The 16,248-nt window shown below is 42.3% G+C and overlaps 1 protein-coding gene across 1 annotated transcript; it reads right to left on the bottom strand.

Moving 5' to 3' along the window:
- Nucleotides 1–8,473: 8,473 nt before the first annotated feature.
- metrn (meteorin, glial cell differentiation regulator) lies at nt 8,474–14,016 on the bottom strand. The gene is made up of 4 exons (XM_034860958.1): nt 13,689–14,016; nt 12,399–12,832; nt 10,900–10,959; nt 8,474–10,226 (listed from the first exon to the last, which is right to left on the bottom strand). Exons 1-4 carry the CDS (start codon nt 13,793–13,795, stop codon nt 9,913–9,915), a joined length of 915 nt encoding a protein of 304 aa, XP_034716849.1. The 5' UTR covers nt 13,796–14,016; the 3' UTR covers nt 8,474–9,912.
- Nucleotides 14,017–16,248: the final 2,232 nt, after the last annotated feature.

Below are 16,248 nucleotides of genomic sequence, written 5' to 3'. Positions count from 1 at the left end.
GAATGACCTGTACCTGTGTAATGACATCAAAGTTGAATCTAATCTAATTAGATTCAGTTGGTCTAATAAATGTTGCAACAAAAAACTTTAAAACTATTATTTTGCTTTCATGTTGAAAAAAAAAAAAAGACAATCAAAGATACTGTTTAAATAGTGTAAAAAAAAAAGTCCCATAAAGTGGTTAGTGATATGAAATTGCAGCTGTTGGTTTGAAATCTAATTTAATACAATATATCTTAATTATGGCATTGAGTTCCTCATTTTCTCAACCAGACAATTCCAATGACATCAGCCAAACCTACCAATTAGAAATCTGTTTATGTGACGCAGTAATTGAGGGATAAGATATGATTTGTTCATGTGGTGAATGTGGCTCAGGAGGAGCAGCAGAAACACTTAGAACTCATCATGTTCTGACATTTTTCTCTCACAGATACGAAGGCCAGAAGCAGCATCCTGTAATCAGTGTAGAAAACTGTCTGATCAATCCAACCAATTTATCTTAGTATCATTTTGCTTTAATTGGAGTAAAGCACTTTACGATTAGATGCTACTATGAAGTTGCCATTTAATTATCATAAGATGTTTTTTATGACTTGTTGCATTCAGTCAATTAGTATTACATGACCTTTTAGTCAAACTGACTCCTGTCAGACTCAAAAACTAAGCATTTTAAGCTTCACATTAACAGCATTCATTTAGGACTGTTACATTGCATTCTGCAATATTGTACATGTGTTGCCTTTGTAGTAAAGAACTCATTTCCAGCACTCTATCCAACAATGGTTACTATCTCAACCTTTGAACTGTTTAGAATGGATGTCCTAACATTTTCATATTATCTTATATTGTCAACAAGAAAAAAAGTATTTGCAAAACCTAAAGTTATTTTTCTGTCCTTTTGGTCTGCCCCAAAAATGTATGATCCTTTTTATCATGTGAAATAAAATAACCGGCGGTGCCTTTTCGAAATTCAAACTAACATTGCACACTATTCATTCGGGAATGAAAAACTATTACCTACACAATACAGCGTTGTGTCTGTCTGATAACACAATCTAGCAAAGGTTGCTGCGCTGTGTAGGAAAATACTGCATGATATATAAAATGGACAGGAACAATACAACCTTATTAACATTACAAATGAAAGTTAACGTTTGATGCTTGTTCACTTTCTCTACTACCTTTTGTTTTGTTGAGGATGCTTTTGGGCCCAGATTTAGTTTTGTGAGTAGCACAGTGGGAAAGAGGTTGGATAAATGTGTCGTTCTGAGGATGGGAAGCAGGGTGGAGCGATGCAGAGGAAGTACCTCACATGGCCTGCGATGGGCCGCTCGTCAACAGGCCCTTTGTTTTAGGAGGTTAATGCCTAATTGATACAGGCTTAATGAGAGCAGGCTGTGTGTGCAGTGTGTGAGCCCGGGGGGGCTGGACGGCCCTGCCATAATTGGAACGGACAAGCCTTGTGTGGAGGAGTGCACGGGGAAAGGATTTATGGGAATGCAAGGAAAGTAGAGGCAGAGTGGGAGCGAGGAAGAAAAGGTGACGATGAGTATGAGGAATGTGGAGGCAGTGGGAGAGGATTCTGCTGCGACAGTGAGAGAATTTTAAGATCATGAGAATAAAATTAGAGACAATAGAAAAGTGAGCATGAAGTTTAACCAGGATGTTCCAGTAGAAGTTAGTTAATGCTCATTCAAGTTTTGTGGGTTGTTTTCTGAATTTTCCCACAATACTGATTTTTAGGTTGCCGCAGATTTTATGTGCAATGTACAAATGATAGGATTCCTTCAACATATTTTTTATGTTGTATATAAATGAACTAATGCATGAATGCCTACGGAAAACTATGTAAATGTCTGTTTTCTGAGACACCTGTCCTTTGCTTTCTGATGAGCTGTCTTTTCGAACCCCTCTTTCACTCTGACAGTCTCAGACTATTCATCCAAGAGTCCTAAGCTTCCCCCCCCCCCCCCAGACAAGCTTTCAATATGAAGGCTAGAGAGGCATTAAGAGGGAGGAGGGAAGGAGCGGGGGAGCACAGAAGAACCATGCACTTCAGAAAACCTTGAAGAATCAGGACTGAAAGCTATGGAGATTGTGGGTGGCGAAGAAAGAGGGGAAAAAATATTGAAAAGAAGAAAAAAAATAAAGTGGGTCAGTGTGCATAATTATAAAAATGAGAGGGGAAACAAAAGAAATCGATTTCTCCAAGTGAGGCTTAAACAGAGTGAGATTGAAAGGTTTAAAATGAGAATGTTGAGAAAAGGCACAATATAGGGTGAGAAATGGTGGAGAAAGACTTACAGTAAAGGGTGAGAAAAACGGGAGGGAGGGAGGGAGGCAGCTTGATGAACAAGAGCGAGTGAGAATGAGGCTGAGGGTTGGTGAGGGAAGGAGAGAGGGGCAGACCCCCTGTTTTCCCACACTCGGCCGGTTCCCACAGCAGACCTGGCTAATCCCTGTCTTAATTGGGGGAGAATTCCAGCGCACATGTTCCCCTGGAACGAACGTGGAGCGAAGGGAGAGGAAGGCTCTGGAGCTTCTGACACATCAGACAGGCCACAGCGGCTGGGCTCATGCACAATGTGTGAGTGCACTTTGTTGAAATATAAACATGCCATCTGACTGTCAGCATGTCTGGTACATAAATGGCCTCCCATGTCTCTCTGTTTCTTTTCCTTTTCACTCGATTCAACATGAGAAGTGCTCCTAGCAGCCACTTAGCATTGATTAGTCACATTACACAGTGTGAGAAGTATGCAACTTAAATGTTTCATTTCATGAATGTTAATAGGAAAAGCTATCATTAAGCACTCTTATGCTGTTAAAAGTTCAAGTTTGGTAAACTGACCCTTTTAAGAAAGGAAAAATCAAAAGTAATAACCAACCAAACCAAAAAAGGAAATATGACATATTAAGACATTTCCCCTTGCAGTTTTGAAGTAGTTTGAAATAGTTTTGATGTACTAAAACCAAAATACATAACGAGTTTTATTGAAGGTCACTGAGACATCAACAGCTGCCTCAATTGACCAGAATGCAATGCAGCTAAAACACATGTTGAGCGTAGAGTTGAGGATTTAGATCAAAGATATGCAGCATTGTTCATGAGTTAGTTTGCTTGCTGGGTATCACATGTTGCATGCCACTTGTTCTGCCTTTGATTAAAAGCGATAACATCACTTGTTTTCTTTGGAAATTATTCAGATGTATTCTGGGAAATGAAGGAAATCATTAATTTATGTACAAGATAGAAAAGCTTGAGAAAAACAAGACAGCACTACTTTTCTTTCATACTAAGAGTGCTATTAAATATCACGTTTTCCCATATTTCACAGCATTGCGCAGCAGCCATATCTGTTGACAAATCTCGCCCCGAAGCTGCGTTTTGTAGAAGAAAATTGCAAGGAGATACTAGTAACATAACAAAACCACTGTGAGTGGCAGTTTCGTTCCTGCCCACCTCTTTCCTTAATAAACAATTTAAACAATAGGCAAAGTGCAATGTGTCTCTAAGGAGGTAACCCAAGACAACGTCTTGTCATGGAGGAAGATAACAGGCAAATATGGGTGCAAAGGGGGAGGCAGTTTTTGATGGGAGAAACACAGGTGGGTGGTTGGTATTGAGAAAAGAAATGAACTGATCTGCCAGGGAGGTTTCTCTCCTTTGTGTAGACAACCAAACAGGTTTTGTCAGAAATCCATAATGCTTGTGGTTAATTGGGGTTAGAGAGCCTTTTTCCAAAAACAGGTTTCTTTCCTTTAGTAGACTCTCCGTCTGGGGTTTAGTATCCAAAAGGTTTGATTGTCAGCAGGATTATGGAAAAACTACTGACCTGATTTTCATGAAACTTGGTGGGGTGTGAAATGGGCAAAGGAAAAACACACTAAATGAGAATCACAGGGCAGATACACAAGCTATTTTAATTAACATTGTAACAGAAGTCATTTGACCTTGGTGGAGGTCTGCACTCTCTGAGTGCCCTTCTTGTATTACAAAGGGTTTTGGTGATAGATGAGGTTTATAGCACAGTACAAAATAGAGGCAAATGAAAGATACCCTTAGAAAACTATCATATTTTATTTGAGCCATGCTAGCACCGTGGCTCTAGGGATGACACTGTCGGTCGGTCGTCCACTCAAGGTCAAGATTGAAATGTCTCAACAACTTTTGATACTTGATAGTTAAAGGGACGCTACGGAGTTTTGGCCATTTCTTCGCTGTCTTTGCTTTTTGCTCGCAGGTTTCTCCATAAAGCTCCCCCTACAGCTTCGGAATAGATATTTGGCAGCTCCTATGTTTACTTGTGTCTGACTCCTTGCTCGGTCAATCTGCCGGTTCTTCTTTCTGTTCCTCTGACAATGCTGTCCTAAGTTTCTGTTTCTTTATTGCCGGCTGAGCCATGACCGTGACTCGCCGGCCGAAAGTTAAAAGGCATTTTTTTCCGCTTAAAGGCGCAATGGTGGAGCGAGACAAACACCATTCAACTCGGAAAAAAGTCACATAACCATTCCAATGACTCCAAAGCTGTTCAGTTAAGTTAAATTGAACTGTAAAAACTGCATAGTTCACCTTTAAGGTCCCCAGAGGATGATTCCTATCCACTTGGATACTTTGACCTTTCCTAGAGGTTCACATTTTTGTTTTTTAATAAAACTAGTTTCTACAACTATTGGATGAATTGCCATTAAATTGGCTTCAGGCATTCATGTCCCCCACAGTGCGGCGGAGGATGGTCTGGCTGGTGCACACAGCCTTCCAGGATAAAAGAAAAACATGCTCCTCATTTCTTTACATCAATCACAATTGTCTTGGGCGGCGCTATGCAAAATAGCCTCAGGAAGGAACTAGTTTTGGTGGTACGTGTACGTTCTAAGGTTGTTTTAGTCAAATTGTAATAACAACAGTTATATTTGTCCTATACCTTCAATTACCACCAAATACATACAAACCTTTTGACACTCCCATCAGCCTCTGCTGTACTTTGTGTAAAGTGCTAATTGACAAATGTCTCAATGCTAAACTGCAATGGTTAACATACCTGTAAAACATCCATCCATCCATTCATCCATCCATCCATCCATCCATCTCTTTCCTATTATGTGAGCCTTTTTCCCCTCATCCAGACACAGTGAATGTCTCTAAGTAGCCTTATTAGAGTATGATGTCAGTGTTTGGTGGTTTTTGTGGTCGTACCCCCTGTAGGCGATGTCAGCACCCAGGATACGATGAGGAGGTGGCAGCTGTGTTCAGCTCAAACGGAAGGGTAGGCAGCGGGCCTTCATTGGAGGGGGTCGCAATTCATTCCCTCTGTCTTTCCTGACAATACTTTTTTTTTGGCGGGAAAGCATCAAAGACGCTTGCTCAACCCAACTTGTGTTTCTTTGCGGGACCCCCTCCCTGAGAAAAGGGTCGCCCGCCTCAACACTCAAACTCCATGTCCACCCAGTCTTGATTGATTTTCAGTGCGCATTTTGGAAGGGATTACAGCCATCTGCAGGCTCTTGAGGAACAAAGGGGACTCCTCGCTCTCCTCCCTTTAGTACTTCAGAGGGATAACATGGCCAGATAAACATGCTCTTACACCATTCTGTATTTTGCCTTGACCTCTCAACCCGCCCAAACTGCCCACTCAACTTTAAAGCTGGCCATGTTATTCTTGCATACCTCCCCCAATCTGTGAATAGAAGCTACTCATCAGTTTCTGCAAATCGCTAATTAGGAAAAGACCAACAACGTTTGTCAATTAGTCAATGCCTAATAAAAACTGTTGCACTGACAGAGTTCTGCCAACACACTTGTTGTTTGGTTGCAGCTTGAATTTCCCTGGCCCGATAAAAACTTTTCTCATAGCAAGGTAGCATGACTTGATGTGAGCATTCACAGTTTCCACTCAGGAATCATCACTCCCAGCTGTCCAAGGGTGTTATGGGAACAAGAAATTGTCAGCTGGGAATCTGGGATGCCAAAGTGTGATCATGGACTGTAGGCTCACTGTCAGCTGGTGCTAAGCTGGTGGAGATTCAGCAGGATGCACAGCCACTGAGTCACGGGATGAGGTACATAGACCACTCTGCCTAATGTTTGGTTGCAGTGGGTTGGATTACCAGTATGGCAAAATTATTTGTTTATGTGGAAAATAAAGCCTGATGAAATCCACAGCTGTTTGTTCATCACTACTTACTAATCTAGTTCATACAAAAGCTGTGCGTCAAGTATGTGGCAACTACTGTTTGGATCCACAACAGCAGCTGTGGTCCAAGTCGTGGGAAAAATTAGATGATGAAGCCATGAAAAGACATCCAGGTGAAGGACAAGCGTGAGAAGCTGTTATGTACGGAGAGAGATCTGGACAGGGATAAAACATTGTCGGAGGATATTAATTGTTTATATAAGAAACTGAAGCCAATTCACTGATGTTCCCGAGGGGAAAATGGAGGTTTTTGCAATCCTGCAGACAGATATTAAACCAAGTCAAGTGTATTTGTATGAGCCAGACTAACTGAGAAGGGAAAACACTGGTTGACAAAACAATTTCACTACAACTTTCTGTTCTGGAGATTCTTGAATTTAGCCGTAAGAAAATTACAATGAATGCATGAGGAAAAGTCTAATATCAGAGAGATGTAGTGGGTTCAATCTGTCATTATCAGGAGGTTTCAGGTGTGATGTGTGGATCTTTACATAGCTGGATAACAGGGAGAGTTTCTGCTGCAAACACAGGACCTGTGCGCTGGGTGAGGTGTTTTGCTGGACTAAAAGGAGTGTCCAGAAGCACTTTGCCCCTGCCCGTGCTCTCATCTCTGGAGCTTTGTCTCCAGCCACTTCCCTCTAACTTCCCCAGGGGCTGACAGAAGTCCACACCCAACAACTCTCTCTCCTATCGCTTTGAATTCCCCTTTCCTGGGTGCTTCCCGCCTTGCCGTGTCCATACCTGACCTCAAATCGACAACAGGACAGAATAAAGAGAGGAGTTGGGTGGACGGGGGGAGGGGGATGGGGCAGGCTTTATTGTGTTTGCAGCACTGCAAAAAGAAATGACTATCATTTAGTGTCAAAGGAGTTTGTGCAATCATCAGTGTGCAATATAATCATTAATAAGTTAGACCCAAACGCAATGCAATAGCTTTTACTGAGCGAGTGCAAAACTAAACTGTGTCATTGTGGCTACACTGCCATCAATACTGTGGTTTTGGGGTTGAAGCTACGGTCACTATGAAGTGACAACAATGCAGGAAGTTAAGCTTTGTCAAAATGGCACATGATGTATTAGTTGTTGGAGTATAATTTGAGTGCTCTTTGTTTTGTCTTATCAGCCCTGCAGCAGTAAGCTCAGATGTACTGGAGGGGAGGGGGCAGGTGTGTGTGTGTGTGTGCGTGTGTGTATGTGTATGTGTGTGTTTGCAGGGCCCCTAGCTATGTGATGTTTTCAATGAGCACCGAGGCAGTAAATAGCTGGGGAGGTTCACTCACATGAACTACTGATGCGGTGGCAAACCAGTGTCAGGGTCTCTATGGGAGATAGCTCGCCAGACATGGAAGGCATGTTGAGCTTTTGGGATTTTTTTCCCCCATTTAACCTATACACCATGTAAATTCCCCAGCTGCTGTTTTTCAAGTGGATTTACTGGCAGCAGTAAATCTGAGATTTTACTGAGGTGTGTGCATGTACATGTTAATGCAGAATTTTGCAAGGAGGAGAAACAGGTGGGGAATTTATCATAGAGGATCAGTAATATGGGTGTTTTATTTGGTGGTATTGTCTACCATGCAACTCTTCCAGTTAGAGCAGAACATAGGTAACAGATATGGTTTTTGATGCTGTAGATACAATCCACATTGAGGTAAAAAACAATATTTAGTTCTAGGCTGAAGGCATGTCTTATGTGGAGTAGAAAAGTGATTGGTTTTTTTATTGTGTCCTTGCACACACACTGTCAGGATAAAGCAAGCGACTGTGTGGCACCTCAGCTCAGCCGAGTCTGCCACACCGCTCCCTTAATGGCTATTTATTGCTTCCTGAATCCTGAAAGTGGGTGTCTGAGGACAACAGAATTCCAAACTGTTTTCAACCTCCTTCCCTGTCTGAACGCCCTCAGGGTCCTGAACACTCCTTAAATCTCTCCGCCTTTTAGGCCTCTGGCTCTCTCAGACACGCCGTTTGTTCTGGGCTTTCAGGGATCTGATTCATGGGTACTTGAAGTGACTTATGCCTGAGAAAGGTTTACCATGCTAGAAACCTTTGGACCTAAATACTATAGTGTAGGTTAAACTGTATGTGAGAGGGTTAGAATGCCGATAAATTATGTATCCACCAGTTTGTGGAGCATGAAATAAAGAAAGAATTCAAAGTGAATATAAGAGGAAGGCTTTAAGAAGAAAATAAATACATGGGTATTTTCTCACAGTATATTTTAATAACACAGACAAACACAAAAATAATCCACAATACTGAGACGCTGTTTTTTTCATGCCGTTGTTTCTAGAATTTCTTATCAACATATTTACATTCACGTTGCTATTCACATACATTTACATAAAAAAGAAACAGCAAAAATGGCAGTGTACGCATTTAAGACATACCGCTTCAGCACATCACGGTAATTTGGTATGAACCCCTCCCCTTGTTGATATAGTGCACATTAGATATAAAATAATTTTACAGAACAGAATTTTGTACATTAAATGCATATTTTTGTGTTTCTTTTCAACTAGCCTTGTCCAGGTTAGAGGATTTTTTCATCCCTACCATCCCATTTACATCATATAATAACACAATTATGAAAGGCTGTTGTCGTCAGTTTTATGAACATTGCTGATCTATACAGGTAAATATCTTGTGACAACATAAGCAGTGCAGTGAATGACTAGACCACAACACTTAGAACCGCTTTGGCAACACTCCATCATATCTTTTAAATAATTCTCTTTGAAGTCAAATACAGTCCAATTAGTTCAATTTTGCAGAAATATTGCATGGCTACTGAAATGTATGGTAATACAGGGCTCCTACAATGCTGCATCTCCTTACAGAAGCAAAATCTCAGAGTTGGCAAGAATATGAAAGTGCTCTCGGCACTAGTTTGAGCTGGGAAACTTGCTCAGGTAGCCTTAGCTTTGTGTCACTACTGTATGTGTTCACATTTTCTGTACATATATTAAATTCTCAATCACTCCGCTGTGCTACATATCGTTGCTTTGTATTTGGTTTTCAGTGCTTTCAGCATCACACTTTCCAGATCATTCCCTTTCCTTTATCAGTGCAAATATATATATATATATATATATATATATATATATATAAAATGTTCTGAGGACAATCTTCTTCATAATAGTAACACTGAGGATGACCGCAATACAGGGGTAGCCAGCAGAACATCCCTTTCCTGTGGCCTGACATTAACTGAACAAAAAGGTGCCTAAGTGTATCCTCACTGGGATACCAACCAATAATAGGCAGTTAGCTTTCTATAGAACTTATAATAATAGATTATCCTGAGTTTCAAAGCAATGACTCTCAATAGGCCTGAATTGATGGCTTGACTTAATTAACCCGAATGGAAAGCTTTACGATAGATTAAAGCTTTGAGCTCTGAACCTGCATAATAGCATGACTTTGTGCAAAAACTGTCCAATGCCAAATGCTTTAATCTTCATTTCAACCATGTCCCTCGCGCCACAAATCCACCAGATTTTTTCTGACCCCTTGACTGCATAATGCACTGAAATGGTGTTGGGAAAAGCCCCTTTCACTCCTCAGACCTTTGGGAAGACGTTGGTTGTGCCATGGCGGCATCAGCCAACAGTTGCACACCATGGCTTTTTCCAAAATATGGAACAAGGCTGAGTTTGGCCTGGCGTACGGCCTCGACTCTGAGCGGTAGACAAGCTGCTGCAGAGTTTCTGTTTCAGTCTACAGGCAGTTCACAGGGTATCTGCTGGGCCGCTTTGGCTATAGTGTAAGCCCGCTGGAAGTCCTTGTAACGGGGAGCACAGCCCAACCAGGCCTCTCCAAAGTGGACCCGACCGGTGAAGAGAAAGCTGCCGGGCCCCGGTTTGACGCCACACTGCAGCAGAGTCCTAACCTCACCCCGGCTGGTCAGGCGACTGTTGCCGGTGAACAGGGCGTACTTCTGACGAAACACCCGGGTGGCGCTGACCTTAATCACCGCTGCCCGCAGGTTATCGTCTTCCACCACTGATCGGATGTTTCCTCGCACAACTGTGGATAAACAGGACATGCAGGTTAACTTCTGTGGGTATTTTACAATGCCAAATTTTAATTTAAGTTTTTGTTAACTTTAAAACTTTACAATTTTTTGGCTGTATTTTTGTCATATTGCATACTGTCCTATTCTAGTTAGTGTTGTGATTTTTTTGTTGACCCCCCAACTGATGGTAAAAGTCATACAGAGGCCAAAGGCTGTTCACTAATCCTAACATTTGTTGCCAGATGAACTTCTTCTCAGTGCCATTACAGCTCTATCAAAAGGCCTGCAGAACAGTCCACTGCTCCTTCTCTTGGGGGGGGGGGGGGGGGGGGGGAGATGATGTTAGTATTTGTCCACTACAGTGCCTTCAGTAGGGGTGTTAGTGTGTGTGTGTGTTGTGGTTGCAGAGAGCTGCTGTTTCACCTTTAACCTTTGCACTTTTGCAAGAAGAGGGTTTGGAGGCAGTGGAGCGCTCTGCCTTTAAACCGATTTGTACATTAGTAGATCCTGACATGAAATCATTATGTTCTATAGCTTTGCTGCCTGACTTTTTGGTGGTCTGGTTTAATTTGTTAATCTTGGTTGAATTGGAGGGGTGTGTTTCTGGATGACAATGACATTTTATTCCTGATTTACTGGGTTTTTATATGTTCTATTGGCAACTTCTTACGTCAGGTAACTTACCAAAGTCACTGGTGCAAACGGCCATCAGGATCTCAGTGTTGTTGCAGGGTCTGCAGGCCTCTGGAAAGACAACAAGGGAAGGAAAAGGAGAGGCAGAGACAGTTAGTGACCTCACATAACACTCTAAACTGCCAGATAACACTTGTATGCCTTCGGAAATCAAAGACCGCATTTCCAGATCACATGCAGAGAAATGTGAGATGTGAATCTGGACCTAAACCTTTGTGCAAAGATGAGCAACAAAGGAGAGACCAACCACTGCGTTCCAACAGACAGCTGCTACTTTTACAGTTGGCAGAGGAGGACTAGTGGAGCTTTAAGGTGCAAGGGTTTTCCACCCCAGACAATTTAAAGGCCAGATGAAACTTCCCCCCTTAAAGCCGTTCAGGGTGTCTACAGTCACACCTCATCAAAGCCTTCTGACAGGGGCCATGAGAGGGAGTGGGGGTGGACTTCAAAGATTCTTTTTAAAGCACAATCACACTTCCCACGAAATACTCTCCTTTCTCTCTGCCAAGGCTTGACAACTATTCTTAAAAACTGGAGAAAAAAAAAACACCATACTAAAGTTGTAACAGGATTTGATGATGGCCACAAAAAAATTCAAACCAAACTAGCAAAGCTCTGTCCGTCTGCACTGACTAAACTGTGGGTAGAAAAAAAAAAAACGTTCTGGCATTTTTTAAAGTTCTTGTGGTTCTTTGGAGGCCCCTTGCCCACCCCACACATTCTCCTCCTTAGTGAAAACCGCTTGATAAATGAGATTCCTTCCTCTCTAGCCCACAACCCCCTTCCAAGGCTGTGTGTGTGTGTGTGTGTGTGGGAGAGGGATGTAGAGGGGGGAGTATACTCCTACAGACAAGTCTCTCCATAGAGAGGCAGCTCAACAAAAGAGTGGAGCATCTCAGCTGGGCAGAGGCCTCCCTGTCGCCTAGACGACGGCAGTAATCCCAGAATACTCATGCGTTACCCATTCAAAGGGCTCTGGACTCTGGAGAAAGCCCCACATACTGTGCTTTTGTCCCCCTCCTCCCCACTCCACAGCTCTCCTGCCCCAGCACGCCTCTGGGGAAAGTTTGGCCACTTCCTCCTCTCTGTGGTCTGCATGGGCCTTGGAAAGTCCAACCAGACCGCAGAGGCCTGATATGAATTATGAATCATCTACATGGTGTATGGTATCATCACCGCTGGGTTAAACCCTTACATCCTCCAAACTTTAAAGGAAGGAAGAAAGAGAACTTTGACCACAGTTCGGTAGGTTTTTAAGAGTTTGGTTTCTTTTTTGAATTCTTTCTTTCAATAAGGAGAGAGAAATTAGAAATATGATGATCTGAGAGTTAGGTTTCTGTTACAGGGAGATAACACTGGCCAAACGTTATGCTGTACTTCCTCTGTTCACTATTTGCTAGAAATTACAAAACATGTCATAGTGTCTCCTTATTTCACCTCAGGTGGCCACACTCAAACCAACATGGCCGACTCACGCCTCACTGACTCACCTTCACTGCTGATGGGGTTGGAGTCCAGCGACAGGCGCGCGGTCCAGTCCCCTCTCAGCTCATAGCGAAAGGAGGCGATCCTTCTGCTGATGTCCTGATGGGGTGTAGCTTGCAGGAAGAGAGCAACCCTCTCCCCGGGCAGGCGGCTGAAGCAGCGAACCCTCGGCGGGGGAGAGGACTCCAGGCGGTCCCCTACCAGGAGCTCCAGGACCCCATCTCTCTCCAGGTACAGCTGGGCCCCGTGGAACTGCTCAGAGGGCTTGACGCAGGCCGTGATGAGGCCTGAGCTGCTGCCACCGGGCCCCACCGCCACAGAGGGCAGGCGGGGTGAGAGGGTGAGGCGAAGGGCCCCTTTGGGATACAGCCAGTCCAGTGTGCCCTCGGAGCAGTGGAGGGAGATCTGCTCCACACTGCCCTGCTGCTGGGACAAACCACTGTGACAAGGAGAAAAGGAAGGGAGACAGGGTTACATAAAAGGTTTCTGGATTCTTTTTCCAAGCTTAAAACATGAGAACATGAGTCCCTAACATCAGCATCATCAGTGGATACTAAAATATACCTAAAATATCTGCAGGATGGACTAAGCTGGTTTAAATGTGAACCCTGCAAACAGGCAACTTAAACCAAACTTGTCATAAGAAACTAGTAGAACCAGAAAATGGCACAAAAAGAAAAGAATATAAGATTTAGAAGTAGTAGTTTATCACTTTAAGCATCTGCAGTAATGCAGTGGCTGATGACAAAAACTAACAAATATGGTGTCTGAGCACACAAATGCTATGAATCTAAAACCTAAAACCAGTCTCCTAAAGTATCTTTCTCCTTTGCTTTTGAGGAACAAATACAGAGGATTAAGTTTCAGTTTAGGCCCATCGGTGTAAGTGAAAGCGCCGACTACCGGCAGCCGGTGGTGGCAGGGGCCAGTCTGAGCATCTTAAGGGCAAAACTTATAAGAACCAAAAGTCCTCTGCAGGAATTTTTACAAAATATCTACAACAACAACTGCACGCACCACATGTTTTTTTCTCGCCAATTATCCGAATTAATCCTTTAGTCTCCTGTCTGTCTGGACCCCCCGATGCCTCCTGCAGACAGCCTGGAGGCGCATTCGCAGCAGAGCACTAGAAACATTTTCACTGCGCCCTAACGACACGTCTCAACATGTTGCATTTCAACAGACATTGTCCTTTGCCAGCGAGACACCTGTAGCATCTCTGAGCGCCACATTTGAATCATCTATCATTCAGCCAAATGCAGAAAGAGCACACATAAAATTATGAAAATACTTGCCTGCCTCTCCAGCTGCACTGGTCTTCAGAATAGCTTGAAGAAGCCGCGTCAAAACCGGCAAAAGATAAAATCCAAATTGCGTTAATCCAAACCACCAAAGCAGGCATTTCGACAACGGATGATGCAAAGTAAAAAAAAAAAACGTTACAAAAAGATAATTCCAAAGCTGAAACCTCTGCGAGTCAAATTCCTCTATGAAACAATATCTCTGATAACCTCCATAGTTTTGTATCCTCTTACCCTGTTGTGTAAGATAAGAGAACACTGCTAAACTTTCTACTCTCTCCTCTGAACCCTGCGGACTGCTGTGCGTCAGGGGACGCAGAGCTCTCAAGTTATTCCCCCTCGGAAAAACTTCAGGGACCAATCAGAGTCCGAGAAGTGAAACTTTAAACCACTCACACGCAGCGGAGGGGGAGGGACGTCTGACCTGCAGAATGAGTAGCAGTATGCAAGGTTTCCATTCACTGTTGTGTTCGACCTGTCTGCAAAGAAAATACCAATTAACTGAAATGCTAAGAGGGTTTACAGCAACATTCAGTATATTTTATAGTTTCTATTTTTATTTATTTTATCTGATGTTACTGGAACTTGTTTTATTATTAAATCTAATGCCTTAAAAATTATTTTAATTTGACAATTATTCTGAGAATAAATAATGAATTAATCATTATTTAACTTCCAGATATGTTTTAAGACAAATAACAATGTGCACCTGATATAGTTTACTACGTAAAGAAACTAGTTAACTAATAATTCTTAAAATGATATCTAATTCACAACCAAAAAAGATTTTGCACACTAAATAAGTTTAATTTCCAAAGTTTAACTACTGGACATAAGAGGTCATCTACTTACTTGTAAAGTAGGCTACATTATCAGTGTACGTGTACTGGGTGCTTTAAGTTCCCACATCACATACCAGTATATGTAAGTTATATATTGAACCACGATTGGCTTAAACTAGTCACTTAAAATGAGATTCAGTGTGAGCGCAGAGAGACTTTCTGTTCTTCAGTAGATTAATGTCAAAGCAGTGTTCAAGTGTCAAACTACTTCCTGTGAGGCTCAAACATCCGTGTAAAAGAACAATAAGAAAACACATTTTTGACTGGATGGGGACTTTAAATGCACTATAAAAGTGCTTGATGATGCAGGGTTTTATAGCAGAGAAATCTTGGTTTTTAGAATATTCTATAACCTTTCTTTCAAAACCACTTTCTGTTGAAGTCACGGTTGTTTGATGTAGATAATCACCACGAAACTCCTTGTTGTAATCATAATCAATTGTCTTTTTTTAACTATCCAAAATCCACTGAATTTATATAATAAAGCTGTCTGTAGATATACATAAGTAGCATACTTTATGTGCTTTATTCTGAAGCATCTTAATTTTTCACACTGGCCATTTCCAAAGACTTCTGAAATGTTAGATAAGATATTATCTTCATGAGTCTAAATCAAATTTAAAAAAGGAGACATAAAGTGCTGGTCACAGTTGAATAATGCTAAACTGATTTTCAGACGCATCATGTATGATGATGATGGTGATGATGATGATGAAGATTTTGCCTTCTCTGGTTGTCGTGCCCTCTGCCCTTAACCCCGCTGGGTGTCTCTTTCATGTTGTGGCATTTATAACCAAATCAATATTCTTTTGTGCCGTCACTGCCATCCATCTCCCCGAGCCAGTGACTTTCGGTGTACGTGTGTTTTGTGTGTGTGTGTGTGTGTGCGTGATGAAAGTCTAGGCTTCTCCGATGGAGTTATGGCAAGGCCTCAGACCAACACAAAGGCACATGTGCAGAAATCCAGCTGCTTCATTGTCTGCAGCAGGATGGAGCTTTGTTTTCTGCAGGCCATTTCAAAGCAACAGTGTTTAAAGTATATAGTGAGGGGGGGGGGACCCAGTCAAAAAAAATGAATACATTAGTGCCTAAACTTAGTTATGGACTTCACAAATATGTCATAGCATCCACATGTGCACAGTGTGTTTAGACCGGGACAGTTAGATTTGCACACTTTGTCATACATCAGCGTGCATGCATTCATACACGTGCGCTTTAAAACAATAGTACACACACACTTTGGTATGACCCTGGTATGACCTGAACTACAGTCTTATTCAATACTGTTGTGTGACATGTGTGCATAATGCGCATACTGTAAGGATCTTACAGTTCAAACAGGCTGAGATTGAACTCATTTGATGTGGTGATCACCTGTTTTATTACCAAATGAAATGCTATTCCCCCTCTTTGTTACTGAGAATTTTCATCAGCAAATAAAGACATGGTTTATGGGATGGAGAATTAAATGTTACTAAAAAGGCCAGTCTGAGTATGTAAACCATCAGATCTGGTTGTTTCCATTCTGCTTTTGGAACAATGCCATCTTTCACTCTAATGAAACACTGCCTGCTTGTCCTCATACTTGAACCACTGAACCAGATTCCTGCGGAGTTTTTGCTCTTGCTGTATTCTCACCAGACCGCCAATGAGAGTGTCTTCAAACAGTGCTGCTGTACGCATACAAGAGTTTGCACGCACGTGTTAGTGCT

This window comes from Etheostoma cragini, chromosome 21, assembly GCF_013103735.1.
Source record: "Etheostoma cragini isolate CJK2018 chromosome 21, CSU_Ecrag_1.0, whole genome shotgun sequence".
In the NCBI taxonomy this organism is placed as follows: domain Eukaryota; kingdom Metazoa; phylum Chordata; class Actinopteri; order Perciformes; family Percidae; genus Etheostoma; species Etheostoma cragini.
The sequence above is the reverse complement of the archived record's forward strand: the minus strand, read 5'-3'. Positions and strand labels throughout refer to the sequence as shown.

What these genes read in the sequence shown, in the direction of transcription:
- metrn (XM_034860958.1), bottom strand. Translation starts at nt 13,795, where the DNA reads ATGCCTGCTTTGGTGGTTTGGATTAACGCAATTTGGATTTTATCTTTT. An exon ending in CAACCCCATCAGCAGTGAAG is followed by an intron (nt 10,960 to 12,398) that starts GTGAGTCAGTGA and finishes TTGTCTTTCCAG; the next exon opens with AGGCCTGCAGACCCTGCAAC. An exon ending in CGTTTGCACCAGTGACTTTG is followed by an intron (nt 10,227 to 10,899) that starts GTAAGTTACCTG and finishes GTTTATCCACAG; the next exon opens with TTGTGCGAGGAAACATCCGA.